Source organism: Delphinus delphis, chromosome 3 (genome assembly GCF_949987515.2).
Source record: "Delphinus delphis chromosome 3, mDelDel1.2, whole genome shotgun sequence".
In the NCBI taxonomy this organism is placed as follows: domain Eukaryota; kingdom Metazoa; phylum Chordata; class Mammalia; order Artiodactyla; family Delphinidae; genus Delphinus; species Delphinus delphis.
The window spans coordinates 2,218,430-2,233,017 of NC_082685.1; the positions used below are offsets into that span (position 1 = coordinate 2,218,430).

Sequence of the window (14,588 nt, forward strand, 5' to 3'; positions counted from 1 at the left end):
CCAGCTGCAGCCGACTGGACTCCCAGCTCTGAAGCCCTCTGTGGTGGGCTGTGGCGTGTCTCTCTGCAGGTTTGCCCTTCATAAGAGCCTGGACAATGGTCCCGGGGCCCCTGAGTGCCCACGTGGTTCTGGCGTCTGAGGGCGGTACCTGTGAGTGGCTGGTCGTGAAATGGGCCTGCGGTCAGGGCTCAGGAATGTCTGGGGCAGCTGGAGGAGCCCAGCAGGGGCGACCCAGACCTCAGGCCTCCCGACCAGGTCAGAAGCCCACCAGCCGGCCCTCGCTGCCTGCTCCTGGTCTCCAGAGCAATGAGTGGTGGGCAGAGGTTCCTTAAGGGGCTTCTGGGAGGGGTCTGTGGATGGACTCGGGCCTGGAGAGTCGGGTTTGCCATGAGGGGCTGTGGCCTGCATGCCCCGTGCCCAGAGATCACACCTGAGGTCAGTGGGGGCCAGTGTTGGGACTCTGGAGGGGTGGGGGAGGAAGATCTGGGGAGGGGAGAAGGCTCAGACTGGGGGGCTCGAAGAGAAGAGGTGGTCATGGGGGGAGGGGGCAGGAAGCTGTACACACCGCCAGCGCTCCAGATCGGGGAGCCCCACCAGGGAAGGGAGGAGGCGGCGTGGTGGCCTCAGAAGTGTTAGCAGCCCTGCTGCTGGCCAGCTGTCCCGTGGTCGTGGTCGGTGCATGTCCCCGGAATGTAGAATGGGGAGTGAGGGGTGGGAGCTGGGCTGAGGGGAGGAGACCCACTATGCCCAGCGCCGCCTGGGCCCTGGGGTCTGCAGGGGAGTCGCCAGAGGACATAGGGCAGGCACACCCATGAAAGGTAGGAGGACGGGAGGGCAGGTGTCTGTGTCCAGGGGTATCCGTTACATCTGCGGAGCTGGGTGGCTTCTCAGCATGTGTCCAAGCCTATGTCCCTGCGTGTCATCGTGCTCCCGTGTCTGCACTCCTGGGTGCATCTGGGTGTGGCCGAGTGGGGGGGTCAACGTCTCTGCCGTCCCCATGTGCCCGCCAGGGCCTTGCCCGGGACGCCAGTGCCAGGCAGGGGCACCTCAACCAACGTGCGTGCGTGCGCAGAGCTCCTGAAAGCGGAAGCTGGGGGCGGAGCCTGGGACCCCACCTTCAAGCCCACTGAGCGGAGGGGCAGGCTGAGGCTGCGGAGGGTCAGGGGTGGGTCTGAGTCACCGCCTCCGGAGGCCTTTTCCTGTGGGGGGAAGCGCCCGCCAATGAGGGCTGGGCCTGTCACGTGGGCCTGACAGCTGGGGGGGGTGGTGGCCAGCGACAATGTGGTCCCGAGGCCACTGACACTAGGAGCTGCAGCGCTGAGACCCCCGGCCCGCCCCGCCTCGGGCCCCTCGGGCCACTTGGCCTGGCCACAACATGTTTTCCAGGAAGAAGCGGGAGCTCATGAAAACCCCTTCTATCTCGAAAAAGAACCGGGCGGGAAGCCCCTGTCCGCAGCCTTCGGGGGTGAGTGAGCCTCTGCTGGGAGCCGGAGCAGGCGGGGATCTTGGAGCGGCACCCAGGCAGCAGGGGGACCGGGGAACACCCTGCGCTCGGGCCTGGCGGGGCAGGGCCGGCAGTGCCATGCTGGGCCGGCGGCGCGGGGCTGGAGCCAGCTACGGCCCCAGGCTGGACTGCAGGGGCCACGCAGGACGGGCTGGGATCCCCACGTTCAGTTCACAGTAGGAGCCCTTGGGATGGCCACTGCACACCCCACCCCGTCCGGGGCTGCCTGTGGGGTCCAGGGAGTGTGGGTGCTCTGGGTCCGGGACTCCAGGGTGAGGGCTTAGGGAACTTGGGGCCTCCAGGCACAGTTAGATGTGAGAGCTATAGCCCAGCCACTGGGGGAATGTTTAGAGCAAGCAGAGTGTGCGGCGAGATCCATGGGGTGGGCCTTGTATGAAGCAGGCCTGTGGTGTCCGCAAGACTGAGGGGCCTAGCGGACCCTCAGAGTAAAAGAATCGAGGAGGTGTCTTCACCAGTGAGTAGGTGTGTCTGCAGTGGCCTCCCCTGAGGGGAGCTAAGGAGACCCTGGCCCTCCCTACCCCGCCCCCCTCCCAGGAAGTGGGTTGCCCCTCCCCCACACCCCGGCTGTGGTTTGGGTAGAGGCCGTTGTTTGTGAAAGCTCTGGGGAAGAGGATGTTGGGTAACAGGTGCGGGAGGGGCACAATACCAAATCTCAGCCCTCTGACCTGTGGCCTTTGATCCCCTGTGGGGTCAGGCTGAAGACCCTCCAGAGCCCCACTTCACTTCTGGGAAAACTGAGGCAGGGCCCAGTGGGGGCACCTGCTCTAGTGGCTCCCCCCACCCTCCCAGGAGCTGCCCAGGAGAGATGGGGCTGATGCAGTGTCCCTGGCGCCCAGCCTGGAACCACCAAGTGTGGCCTTGAATGCCAAGGCCACAGGCACACTCAAGAGGCCCACCAGCCTAAGCCGCCATGCCAGCGCTGCCGGCTTCCCACTGTCCGGAGCCAGCACCTGGACGCTGGGCCGTGGCCACCGCAGCCCACTGTCAACAGCCAGCCCAGCCGAGGGACCCATCCAGGGACCCTGCCCCGACACTGTGGAGGACATCTCCCACCTGCTGGCTGACGTGGCCCGCTTTGCCGAGGGCCTTGAGAAGCTGAAGGAGTGTGTTCTGCGTGAAGGTGAGAAGTGGCAGGGACACCGCGGCCTGGGTGGAAGGCAGTTGGACACAGATGTCCCAAACCCTGTGGGGTTGAGGCAGGATGGAGGGAGGGATTTGGGGAGGCTCCAAAGAGGGTTGTAGGGAGGGCTTCACGGAAAAAGTCATTGCAGCTAGGGTTCTGAGGGATGTATAGGAGTTTGGCGGCAACCAGGAAGAGGGAATGTCACATGCACAGGCTCAGAAACATGGAGTGGAGGTGCATTTGGGGGAACAAGTTTCGGGTGTATGAAATGTGTGAGGGTGGAGGCATTGAGAATGGCAAGCAGAGGGACCCTGGATGTTATCCTGAGGGTGGTGGGGAGCCGTAGAAGGTGTTAGAGCAGAGGTGGAACAAGGTCAGATCTGCACGTTGGACTGGAATGGACTGGAGGCAGGCTGAGGTCTGGACAGAGAGAGATTCAGGACGGACAAGGGGCAGGACCAGCACGTAAGCTGCAGGAGTGAGCGGCCTGTGGGATGGCAGTTCCGTTTTCTCCACGCGTCTGCTGACAGCCCAGCTTCCTGCCGAGTTATTTTCATCTGCTTCCTGTTTGTCTTTGGCCGCCAAGGAGAGCACTATGATCTCTCCTGCCAGAAACCGCAGTGCCAGGGTCATGCTAAACACTCTGGCCTGCTCCCCACAGGTGCCCATTTTACAGATGAGGAAACTGAGGCCCAGAGAGGGGCTCTGACTCCTGGCTCAACCAGCCAAGGAGGGCCCAGAGCCCGGATTCGACCTCAGACTGGAGAGACCTCAGCTTTGTAGGAGCTAATGGGCTCTGCTGGCCGGGCCTCTGCTGGGTCGGGGGGTGTCAGCCCCCAGGATTATCTGGTCCTGGGGTGGGGCTGGAGTTGTTTCCTGGGGAAACTCTCTCTAATCTCGGTTCCTGTCCGATCCTGGTGCTTCCTTGGAGGCCAGGCCTGGGCAGGGTTGAGCCAGTGGGCGTCCTGCAGGAGGATGGGCCAGGGCAGGGGCACCCTTCTTTGAGCATTGGGGCAGCCCTGGGCCAGGGGAAGGGTCTGGAGCAGAGAGCATGTGGGTTTGCATCCTGCTGCTGCCCCTGCCAGGCTGTGAGACTGGATCAGCTGTCCCTTCTCTAAGCCTCTGGCATTTCATCTGTGAAACGGGGCAATGATACGCCCTGGGGAGTTGCTGACTGTAACCAGATGTCCTCGGCTCACAGTGATTGTTGTGGGGACAGTGAGAGGGCTTGGGGACCCCGTGCTGTCTACCTAGGAAGCAGTGGGCGGCGGGATCTAGGTGGGCAGGGTCTCCCCACACCTCCCCACGCCCTGTACCTGGGCCTGTTTCCCTGCCTGCCCTTGGCCGGTCCCATCCCGAATCAAATTGCATCTCCCTGGGTCCCAGGCTCCTGCTACCTGAGGCTGGGGAGCTAGCAGGACGCCGGGGCGGAGCTTTCCTCGGAGGGGGGCGGGTCTTCGGACCAGCCAGAGCCGGTTTGCTTGCAGAGGACCTGGCACCAAAGACCCCGGACCAGCCAGTTGTCTAGCCCGGCCTGCGCATTCACGGTCCCTGCGCCCTGACGGCTGCGCCATGTGTATCTGCGGGACAGTGCACCCGGCGCTGGAGCAGGCGCCGGTGCGCTGCCAGGCGGGGCCCCGAGGTGAGGGGCCCGTGCGGGGTGCGGGGTGCAGGGCCTGGCCAGGAGCACGTGGCACTCGGGGCATTTGCTGCCCAGCGCTTGCCTTGGCCAGTGCTGAGCTGGGCATGTCCAGGCTTCTCCAGAGTCCTACCTGCCCAGGTGAGTGTGCTGCGGGGACCCAGGTGGCCGAGGCCCAGGCGACATGAGGGGCCTGGTGTGTGGGAGGAATGTCCCGGGAAGGGGCGTGGCCCGGCCTTTCCTCAGCCGGCCTTTTATGGATTCCGTAAGCTCCTTCCCACCTCCCTGAGTTGGCCTCGGATTCAAAATCCTGCCCGGTGCTGAGGCACTGGGCTGCACTCGGAGGAATTTGGGGCCAGGGACTCCGCGGGGGTCTCCCTGTCGGTGGCATTCAGTGGGGGTCCTCAGTGCTGAAAAGGGATCAGACACCTATTTTCAGATTCCGTTTTTAAAATTTTAAATTTATTATTTATTTTTGAGCATCAGGTTCCAGGCACAGAGTCAGAGGCACACAGGTGAGGGAGATATACTCCCAGCTGGTGGCCAGGTCCCTCCTGGGTCTCAGGGTCGGCTCATTCCTTCCCCATCCATACATTCCTTCGGCTTTGTTTCCACTAGATGGTGCGTGTTCTGCCCACACACAGCGCTTTTTTCCAATTAAGAACATCTGAGGAGGGCATTTAAAGCCGTGTTTGAAGATGCAGATCTGATCTTGACTCTCCTTTGCCCTAACACCTTCTGTGGCTCCCCATTGCCCTTATGGTAAAGCCAGGCAGTGTCCTTCTGCCTGGCATTCTCATGCCTTCAAAGCTAGTGGAGATGGAAAAGCTGCGTGATCCTTGAGAAATGACTTCTCCCCTGTATGCCTCAGTTTCCTCATCTGCAGAATGGGGGTGATGACAGCACCTGCCTCATGGGGTGGCTGGTCGGGAGAGAGTGAGGTAACGGGGTGTTTAAGCCCCAGTGCCCAGGCAGGCAGGGCTGGGAGAGAGCTGGACAGAGCCCTGAGAGTTTGGGGCAGGGAAGGGGCCGGGTGGGTTGCCTGGAGGAAGAGGCACCAGGACTGCAACTTGAAGGTCACTGGGAGTTTGTTTTCTGGAGGGACGAGGAAAGGGTGTTCTGAGCAGGACTGCCTAGACTGACATCTGACCTTTGATGACCTGGCCAGCAGTCGAGAGAGGGACAGTTCCTCACACACACACACACACACACACACACACCTCCCAGCGAGGTCACACACTGAGCCTCAGGCAGTTATCTTCTCCCACCTTGGCCTCAATTTCCCTACCCGGGGACAGGAGCTCTGAGGAGGGTTAGGGTTAGGTGGTTAGGTGGGCAGGCTTTCCTTCCCTCCCTGCTCATACCCCCTCTGCCCGGCAGACCTCCTAGAGGCCCGCCGGCCGCTTGCCCATGAGTGCCTGGGTGAGGCCCTCCGCGTGATGCACCAGGTCATCTCCAAGTACCCACTGCTGAACACCGTGGAGTCGCTCACAGCTGCCGGCACCCTCATTGCCAAGGTCAAAGGTCAGCCAGGACAGGGCAGCAAGGGCTTTCTGTCTGGGCGGGCTTCCTGAAGGAGGGGATGTTTGAAGTGGGTTTTGAAGGATGCATAGGAGTTTGATGGGCACAACAACTCCAATGCTCCCCCTTCAGTTAGTTGCACGGGTGGTCACCTCCCAGACTGGGCCAACCCCTCTCGTTCTTGTCTGTCCCTAGCCTTCCATTATGAGTGCAACAATGATTCGGACAAGCAGGAGTTTGAGAAGGCCTTGGAGACCATCGCAGTCTCCTTCAGCAGCACGTGAGTGTGGGGGTGGGGAAGGGTGGCAGAGGGTGGGGACCCATGTGCCTCTTGACACTTGCCCCCTGCCCTGCAGTGTGTCCGAGTTCCTTATGGGTGAAGTGGACAGCAGCATCCTCCTCTCAGTGCCCCCTGGGGACCCGGGCCAGGTGAGCAGGGATGGCCTGGGTGCTGCACGGGGTCAGGCTGGCAGGGCGGATGAGTACCCCCTGCCCGCTCTGTGGACCGTGGTCTCCCGCTCTGTCCAGGGGGGGCGGTGACTGTCTCCTGCAGGGTGGGCATCAAACAGTACCCAGCCCGGACTGGACTCACCTGTCTCCCTCTGGTACAGTCAATGGAGAACCTGTATGGACAGGGGAGTGAGGGTGCCCCCCTCAGCAGTGAGGACTGTGATGAGGGTGAGTCTCTGAGCCTAGGGGTGGAGGGCTGAGGACGGAAGGAATGGTGGGCTGGGGAGGAGCCCGGGCTGAGAGGTGTCTGTCCCGCAGGCTGCCTCTCCCCGGAGGCGGTGGACACGCTGCTGCAGCGCTGTGAGGGGGGTGTGCATGCCGCGCTGCAGTACGCCAAGAACATGGCCAAGTACATGAAGGACCTCATCGGCTACCTGGAGAAGCGGAACGCGCTGGGTGCGAGCTGGGGCCCGCGGGGCGGGGTCTGGCTGGAAGGCCCCTCCCCTCACCCCTGCGCTCACATCCCTCACCTCCCCCCTGCGCTCACACCCCTCCCCTCCCCTCCCCCCTGCGCTCACATCCCTCCCCGCCTGCAGAGATGGACTTTGCCAAAGGCCTGCAGAAGATCGTCCTGAACTGCAGACAGAGCGTCATGCAGGAGGTAGGGAACTCGAGGGAACGGGGTGGGGTCCCTCAAGCCTAGGTGTGTTTCGCCCCTCAAAGATGGGCCAAAGGAAAGGGGTTTCCCATCTCTGCAAGGGCAGCTGAGGGCGCTGGGGAGGCAGCAGGGCTTCCACGAGGGCGCCTGTCCCACCCCCGTGACTGCCGGCCCCGCCCCCACAGCCGCACATGCCCCTCCTGTCCATCTACTCGCTGGCCCTGGAGCAGGACCTGGAGTTCGGCCACGGCCTGGTACAGGCGGTGGGCACCCTGCAGACCCAGACCTTCGTGCAGGTAGGCTTCGCCCTGGAGGGTGGGTGGGGTGAAGGGTGCCCGGGTCTCCATCACACCCGTCTCCCCACCCCCAGCCCCTGAACCTGCGGCGGCTCGAGCACGAGAAGCGCAGGAAGGAGATCAAGGAGTCTTGGCACCGCGCCCAGAGGAAGCTGGTACCGCGGGGCGGTGGGGCTGGGAGGGGGCAGGGCGGGCCGGCTTGCGCATGCGCAGTCCCCTGGTGCACTCCCGGGTGGTCCTTTCCCGAGTTTTGCGGACACCTGGCAGAGTGCCCTGTGCCCGCGTGGGGCTCGCTGTGGCGTCACAGGTTGGAGCGGGTCCTGCCTCCCAACTGCTCCAGCCCCATTACCTGCAGCTGCAGCAGGAGAGGCCCTGGCCCGGGGCCCCCATCACTGTCACGGGTCAGATGTCCGGAGGGACCGGATCACCCGTGGCCGCCAGGAGCAGGTCTGGGTTAGAGGGAAACTGAGGCTCTCTCAGGTCTGGTGGATGCTCCAGGTTCCTCTGTGTTGCTCTTTTCCCACCTCTCTTTTAGGCTGTTCCAAAGGCACTAGCAATCTTTTGCACTGCTCTTTAGGCCTGCTAACAGGGTCTGCGGTGCAAAGAGCCCCCACGGCCCCTGCTCCAGCTAGTGGTGTCCTGTGGCACATCTGGCAAATGAGCCTCTCCCCCCTTTTCTACACCTGATGACAGCTTGCCGAGTACCCTGTTCTGCTTCTGGCCTTTTACAGTCACCTCCATATCCAGGGACTGGCCCCATCTCACTCCATGTGAAACTCCTCCTCCCTTTTTCTCAGCTACAAGTGCTCAGCTGCAGAGCCACAGGGCTTAGTTCACTAAATCCCTATTGATGAACAGTTTAGTTGTTGTTGAGCTGTTGCTGTTTCAAACACCACTGCTCTGACGAGCTTGTGCCCCTGTTCTCAGACATATGACCTAGCATTTATCTCAGATCAATGCCCGAAAGGTAATGGCTGGGTCACAGATGTCATGAGCATAGAAGCTGACCTCCTGAGCCACAGCCATGCTTTTCCTCTTCTGTGAGCTCTAAGTTCATATCCTTTGCTCACCTTGGATTGGACAGTAGCCTGTTTCTTATTGACTTGCCAGAGCTCTTTACTTATTAGAGAACCCAGCCCTTGATGACATGTGTTACAAACTCCCCCACCCCCAGTTTATTGTTTTGACTTTTGATTTAACCTGTTGCCTGTTTTCCCAGTTGAAACCCATGATTGTTAGTAGCAGTCTTTTATGGTTTCTGGGTTCTGTGTCACGTATGGAAAGGCCTTCCCCATGCTATGTTTAAGAAATTCTCTCATGGTTTCTCCTAGTACTCATGTGAGCTGTTTTCTTTATGTTTAAGCTTCTGATCGTGTAGACTGTGAGGTGTGGCCCCCAGAAGGCCCACTGGGTTTTGACTAAGTGCTCTTCCTGCCAACCCTGAGGATGCCTGACTTCCTGTCTGAGCAGCCTCACTGTTCTCATCTCTGAGACAGGAAATGAAAGAGATAGAAGCACAAGTCGCTCTGGCAGGTGTGGGTGTAGGTGTCGAGAGGATGATGTAGTTGGTGTCTCCTTCAGAGCTTAGCTGTGCCTCAGCTTCCCTGGCTGTGAAATGGGCATGCCAGATACTGGCTCCTCCCTGGGTCACCCTGTAGGTGTCACCTCCTGTCCTTCCACCACTGGTTCTTGGGTGGGGGCCTCTGTTTGCTTGACTGGCCATGGGATTCTGGCCCAAGGGATGGGGGTGGCAGAGGTCCCTAATGCGGTCTCTGGCTGATGGTGCTGGTCTGGTCCTTCCCATGTCCATAGCAAGAAGCAGAGTCCAATCTGCGCAAGGCCAAGCAGGGCTACGTTCAGCGCTGCGAAGACCATGACAAGGCCCGCTTCCTAGTGGCCAAGGCAGAGGAAGAGCAGGTGGGCGCTGGCCCGGGTGCAGGGGGCGTGGCCTCCAAGACCCTGGACAAGAGGCGGCGCCTGGAGGAGGAGGCCAAAAACAAGGTGAGGGCGGGTCAGGGGGCAGGAGGTGCGGGACAAGACCCATGGTGTCAGGGCCTGACCTGTGCGGGATTGCCCACCGCCGGGCCTTTGTCTGGGCTGTGCCTCCTGCCAGGAATGCCTTCCTGTCCTCTTGTGCCTGGCTGATTTCCATGTGGGGCCTGAAGATGCCCTGAGGGCTGAACCCCAGACTGAGGCCTCTCTGGGCACCCTGCCCCGCCCCCACCCCCACCTCAGGCGGAGGAAGCCATGGCCACGTACCGCACGTGCGTGGCGGATGCTAAGACGCAGAAGCAGGAGCTTGAGGACACCAAGGTGACGGCACTCCGGCAGATCCAGGAGGTCATCCGGCAGAGCGACCAGACCATCAAGTCGGTGAGCACCGTGCTCCCACCCCCAGCCCCCGCCCCTGTCGCTGCCCGTCCAGCCTCAGGACCTCCAGCACTTAGGGCCCCTCCCACCTGCCTGCCCGTAGGCCACCATCTCCTATTACCAGATGATGCACATGCAGACGGCCCCGCTGCCTGTGCACTTCCACATGCTGTGCGAGAGCAGCAAGCTGTACGACCCGGGCCAGCAGTACGCCTCCCACGTGCGCCAGCTGCAGCGCGGCGAGGAGCCAGATGTGCACTACGACTTTGAGCCCCACGTCTCCGCCAACGCCTGGTACCCTGCCGTCTGCGCATGCCTGGGGGAGCCGGACTTCCCTCCTGAGGTGGGGGAGGGGGCAGTGAGCCTCAGTGACCCCCATCGTGGCCCCTTATTTTGGCTGTTGGTCCCACCAGGTCCCCAGTCTTGCGCGCCCGAAAGGGCAGCTTCAACGTCAGCGATGCTGCGGTGGCGGAGGCTGCGGGCTGCCCCCCAGAGGAAGGTGGGCCTGGCGACGGGGAGCTTGCCAAGGAGCGCAGGGGTGAGTGTCCAGCAGGGGCAGGGGCAGGCGCGGGCCCCCTGCAGCCCCCTTCAGCCCTTCACTGGGGACAACTTGGCAGGTGGGCGTGGACACCAGGTGCACAAGTCGTGGCCGATCGCCATCTCCGACTCTGACGCCAGTCTGGACCCTGGCTCAGGTGAAGGGGCCTGGCCGGCAGGTGGGGGGGTGGGGGGCTCGCAGAGCTGCCGCCCCCAGGTTTCAGCGGGCTCATTGTGCAGCCGGGGGCCCTTGGGGGAGTCTCTTGACAACCCGTTTCCTGCTCAGGGGACTTTAAGAAGTTCGAGCGCATGTCTTCCAGTGGCACCATGTCGTCCAGCGAGGAGCTGGCCGACCAGGAGAGCAGCACAGGCGCATCAGCCTTTGACCAGGGTGAGGGGACCCCTGGGTGGGGCAGCGGGGAGAGGGGGTTTGGACTCTCTGTGCGCCTGGCCCTGACCTGCCTCGGTAACACTGACCACCTGCCCCCCACCCCCACCAGATGACCTCAATGGCATGGCCCCGGAGCTGCCTGTGGCCATGCCCAGCGGGCCCTTCCGCCATGTGGGGCTGTCCAAGGCGGCCCGTACCCACCGGCTCCGGAAGCTCCGCTCGCCGGCCAAGTGCCGGGAGTGCAACAGCTACGTGTACTTCCAGGGCGCCGAGTGTGAGGAGGTGAGCGGCGGTCCCGGGGGAGCCAGGCACCTGCATGTGCGCCCTCAGGACGGTGCCATGCAGAGCGCTGGAGGGAAGTGAAGCCAGGAGCACTTGCAGTCTTCTGGGGGAGAGCATCCCAGGAGGAGGGCTCAGCCAGTGCTGAGGGAACCAGAGGGCCGTGGGAGCAGCCCAGGCTGCACTGGTGGCAGGGGCACGTTTCCCAACCAGGAGGGGTGAAAGCTGCCCTGTAGGGGGGTGATGAGAGCGGCGGGGGTCGCGGTGGAAGGGGGAGCCGCGGGTGTCTGTGCGGAGCTGGGGCACCAGGAAGGTCTGCTCACTCCTCGCCTGCTCCCAGTGCTGCCTGGCCTGCCACAAGAAGTGCCTGGAGACCCTGGCCATCCAGTGTGGCCACAAGAAGCTGCAGGGCCGCCTGCAGCTCTTTGGCCAGGACTTCAGCCAGGCCGCCCGCAGCACCCCGGACGGCGTGCCCTTCATCGTCAAGAAGTGTGTCTTCGAGATCGAGCAGCGGGCGCTGCGCACCAAGGTGACCGACGCGGGCACAGCTGCGGGGGCTCCAGCCGAGGGGCCATGCAGGGAGGGGAGGGGTGTGGGCCCAGGCTGACTGCAGGCTCCCACAGGGCATCTACCGGGTCAATGGGGTGAAAACGCGTGTGGAGAAGCTGTGCCAGGCCTTCGAGAACGGCAAAGAGCTGGTGGAGCTGTCGCAGGCCTCGCCCCACGACATCAGCAACGTCCTCAAGCTCTACCTGCGCCAGGTGAGACAGATGGGGACAGAGCAGAGCAGATCCTGGGCTGGACCTGAGCTTGGTGGGGGGCGTGGCCAGCTCTAAGAGGGTTGTGGTTGCTAGGCCAGGGGCGTGGTCAGTACAGGGTGGGCGGGACCGGTGGCTGTCAGGGGCGGGGCTGCTGTTAGGGGCGGGGCCAGTGCAGGATGGATGGCGTGGGGCCAGGCCCATTGACCCCCACACCTAACCGTCACCCTGCAGCTGCCTGAGCCGCTCATCTCCTTCCGCCTCTACCATGAGCTTGTGGGGCTGGCCAAGGACAGTCTGAAGGCAGAGGCCGAGGCCAAGGCGGCAACCCGAGGCCGGCCGGATGTCACCGAGAGAGAGGCTGTGGCCGTGGCCATGGCGGGCCGGCTGCGGGAGCTCCTGCGGGACCTGCCGCCAGAGAACTGGGCCACGCTGCAGTACCTGATGCGGCACCTGCGCAGGTGAGGGCTGGCCAGGCCGGGGTCAAGGGCGGCGGGGTCCCGGGAGGCGCTCACACCTGCTCCTGCACCCTCTGACCCCCAGGATCGTGGAGGTGGAGCAGGACAACAAGATGACACCGGGGAACCTGGGCATTGTGTTTGGGCCCACGCTGCTGCGGCCCCGGCCCACTGAGGCCACCGTGTCCCTCTCCTCCCTGGTGGACTACCCACACCAGGCCTGCATCTTGGAGACGCTCATCACCCACTACAGCCTGGTCTTTGAGGAGGAGCCCGAGGTGGCATCTGGGTGCCAGGTGAGGGTTGTCCACCCTGGGCAGGGGGTGTAGGGCTCTGTGAACATCATGGGGGCCGGGAATCTCACTCACCCACAGCAGGATTAGACAGAAAGAAGGGCTGGGAGATGTCTGGCTCGGACGGGGCCAGAGCCCCGTCAGGGGCACCCAAGGCATCTTTTAAGCAAAGAACTGGATGAAGTGTGGGTTCAGATCTGCGGACGGAGCCCCAGGCAGTGCAGAGGCCCTTCGGCCTTCCCCCACGTCCCCTGGAGCTCACATCAGAACGCACTAGACCCGCCGTCCTGCCCCTTCTCCCATTTCCCGTCTCTGTGCTGCCTACAGCACATCCTCTGGGTCCAGCCTGCTGCTCTCCTCAGCCAACAGGCCTTGTTTCTGTTCGCTTCCAGGCAGCATCAGCTCCCACGCTCAGTCCCCACTGTGCGTCTTTAACCCCTCATCTGGCATCTCTGGCTGTGGAGGTGACACGCCTGGGTGTGGCCTCAGGACAGTGGCTCCCACGCTGGTGTCCATGCAGGGCCTGCCTCAGCCTTTCTGGCCAGGGCCTCTGCCCGCTTTGGACGAGCTCAGCCCGCTCGTGACTTGGGATCCGGGGGCCTCACCTGCTCAGCTGCAGCGGGTGTTAAGTTTTTAGGGTTTAACAAGACAGAAAAATGGAATGTGGGATGGCCGGAACTGTGGCGCTCCCTGACCTCCATTCCGCCTCTGCAGGATGTGACGTCCAACCAGGGGGCCGAGGTGGTGGTCCAGGAGCCGTATCCGGAGGCCAGCGGGGGCATGGCCTCACCCCTGCCGGAGGAAGCTGAGGATGGGGGCCTTGGTGAGCAGTGGGCCCAGGCGGCGGATGACACAGTGGGTCCACCTCAAGGGCTGCATCCCGGTTTGTCTCCCATGGAGACCATGAGTAACACCTGCTTTTTCACTGTCTTTAACGTGTTACAAACTCTTGCAAAGAGACACCCTTTCGAGGTGTTTTTTCCAACGCCAAGAAATGGGCACCCCGAAGTGGAAACGACCCCAGTGTCTGAGACCCTGCACCTCCGCCTGACCCAGGAGGGTTCTAAAGGGGGAGCTGGGCCTGCTGGGGGGAGGCGGACGCCCAGTCCTCCGCCCAGTGCCCCCCACCCTGCTCACAGGCTGTCCATCTTTTTCTCTCTCTCTGTCCCTGTCCCTCTCCCTTGGACTTTCCAGAACCCCACGTTGCCTCCAATGACTCCGACTCAGAACTGGAGGAGGCCTCGGACCTGCCATCCCCAGCGGGTGGGGCGGCCCTGCACCGCCTTGGCTTCCTGGAGAAGTTGGGCGGCGTGGAGGGTGGCCGGGACAGCCGCAGTGGCAGTGAGGAGCAGCTGGGCACTGCTACCGGGGAGGAGGAGGATGGGCCCGGGCCTGGGGTCTGGGAGGACCTCGGGGAGGAGCCGGCCCGGCGGCTCGCCGAGCACAATACCAACCAGTGCAACAACGTGGCTGTGGCCCGCCTGCCAGCCGTGAGGCTCCGTGGCGGGCGGCTGGCAGGGGGCGCGGGCTGGGAGAGGCGGCCAGAGTTCGTGTAGCTGGGGCAGCGGGCAGGTCTGCTCCAGGCTCCTGTCCCTGTGGACACGTCACCGAGAGGCCTCTCCTTCCGCCCACAGCGGCGAGGGCATCACTGGCCAACTTTTACAGAAGCTTCTGCCCGCGCTGCTCCGCACGCCCACCAGGCCCCACTCCTCTGAGCTGGGGGATTCTGCTCTTGGAGTTGCCCCGGCTGTGATGGAGGGACCCTGCCCACCCTGGCGCTGGGCCGTGGAGGCCACACGGCAGCTGGGAGGAGGGCTGGACGCCTTTGTGGATGGTGGGCGGGTGGCCTTGGGATGCCCTGGCTTTTACGGAAAACTGGGTTTGGATACCTGGGGCTGAGGATGCAGTGAAGTTCCACGATGGAGTTCTTTGACAGGCACATTCCTTTTGCATAAAATAAAGTCTTTAACCTCAGCCTGTCTTCTCTGGCAGCAGTGGCCTAGTGACCCAGACACACAGGGCACTAAGCGCCATCCCCAGCTCCTCGCTGGGCTTGAGGGGCAGGGCAGGGAGCTGTGAAGAAGAAATTCCACCACAAGGCAGCCCCGTCAGGCGCGGGAGCCCAGGTGGCCATGGGGCCCAAGTCCCATTGACTCCTGACTCGGGCCGCCAGCCCCCGGTGGCTCCCGAGCACTGAGGTGTGGCTGCTGTGCTGAGGAGCCGCAGCTGAAATCTACTTGCACCAAAGGCCTCTGGAAGACAGTAGCCACCACGTGGAACAGCACAGCGA

General features: G+C 62.9%; 1 protein-coding gene across 3 annotated transcripts; it reads left to right on the plus strand.

Moving 5' to 3' along the window:
• The first annotated feature begins 1,271 nt into the window (after positions 1 to 1,271).
• Positions 1,272 to 14,266, plus strand: ARHGAP45 (Rho GTPase activating protein 45). 3 transcript variants are annotated; one of them, XM_060007264.1, is made up of 23 exons: positions 1,272 to 1,465; positions 2,315 to 2,645; positions 5,668 to 5,811; positions 6,004 to 6,088; positions 6,165 to 6,237; positions 6,420 to 6,486; positions 6,577 to 6,714; positions 6,855 to 6,919; positions 7,102 to 7,212; positions 7,287 to 7,367; positions 9,025 to 9,213; positions 9,448 to 9,585; positions 9,686 to 9,876; positions 9,996 to 10,120; positions 10,200 to 10,277; positions 10,406 to 10,510; positions 10,620 to 10,792; positions 11,130 to 11,318; positions 11,413 to 11,550; positions 11,782 to 12,008; positions 12,091 to 12,301; positions 13,013 to 13,121; positions 13,493 to 14,266. In XM_060007264.1, exons 1-23 carry the CDS (start codon positions 1,376 to 1,378, stop codon positions 13,852 to 13,854), a joined length of 3,420 nt encoding a protein of 1,139 aa, XP_059863247.1. In that variant the 5' UTR covers positions 1,272 to 1,375; the 3' UTR covers positions 13,855 to 14,266. The 3 variants fall into 3 exon arrangements, with proteins under 3 accessions (XP_059863247.1, XP_059863248.1, XP_059863249.1); XM_060007265.1 differs by lacking the exon at positions 10,200 to 10,277; XM_060007266.1 differs by lacking the exons at positions 1,272 to 1,465; positions 2,315 to 2,645 and adding an exon at positions 4,221 to 4,290.
• The last annotated feature ends 322 nt before the right edge of the window (positions 14,267 to 14,588 follow it).

What these genes read in the sequence shown, in the direction of transcription:
- ARHGAP45 (XM_060007264.1), top strand. Translation starts at nt 1,376, where the DNA reads ATGTTTTCCAGGAAGAAGCGGGAGCTCATGAAAACCCCTTCTATCTCG. An exon ending in ACCGCGCCCAGAGGAAGCTG is followed by an intron (nt 7,368 to 9,024) that starts GTACCGCGGGGC and finishes CCATGTCCATAG; the next exon opens with CAAGAAGCAGAGTCCAATCT. An exon ending in AGCGGGCGCTGCGCACCAAG is followed by an intron (nt 11,319 to 11,412) that starts GTGACCGACGCG and finishes AGGCTCCCACAG; the next exon opens with GGCATCTACCGGGTCAATGG.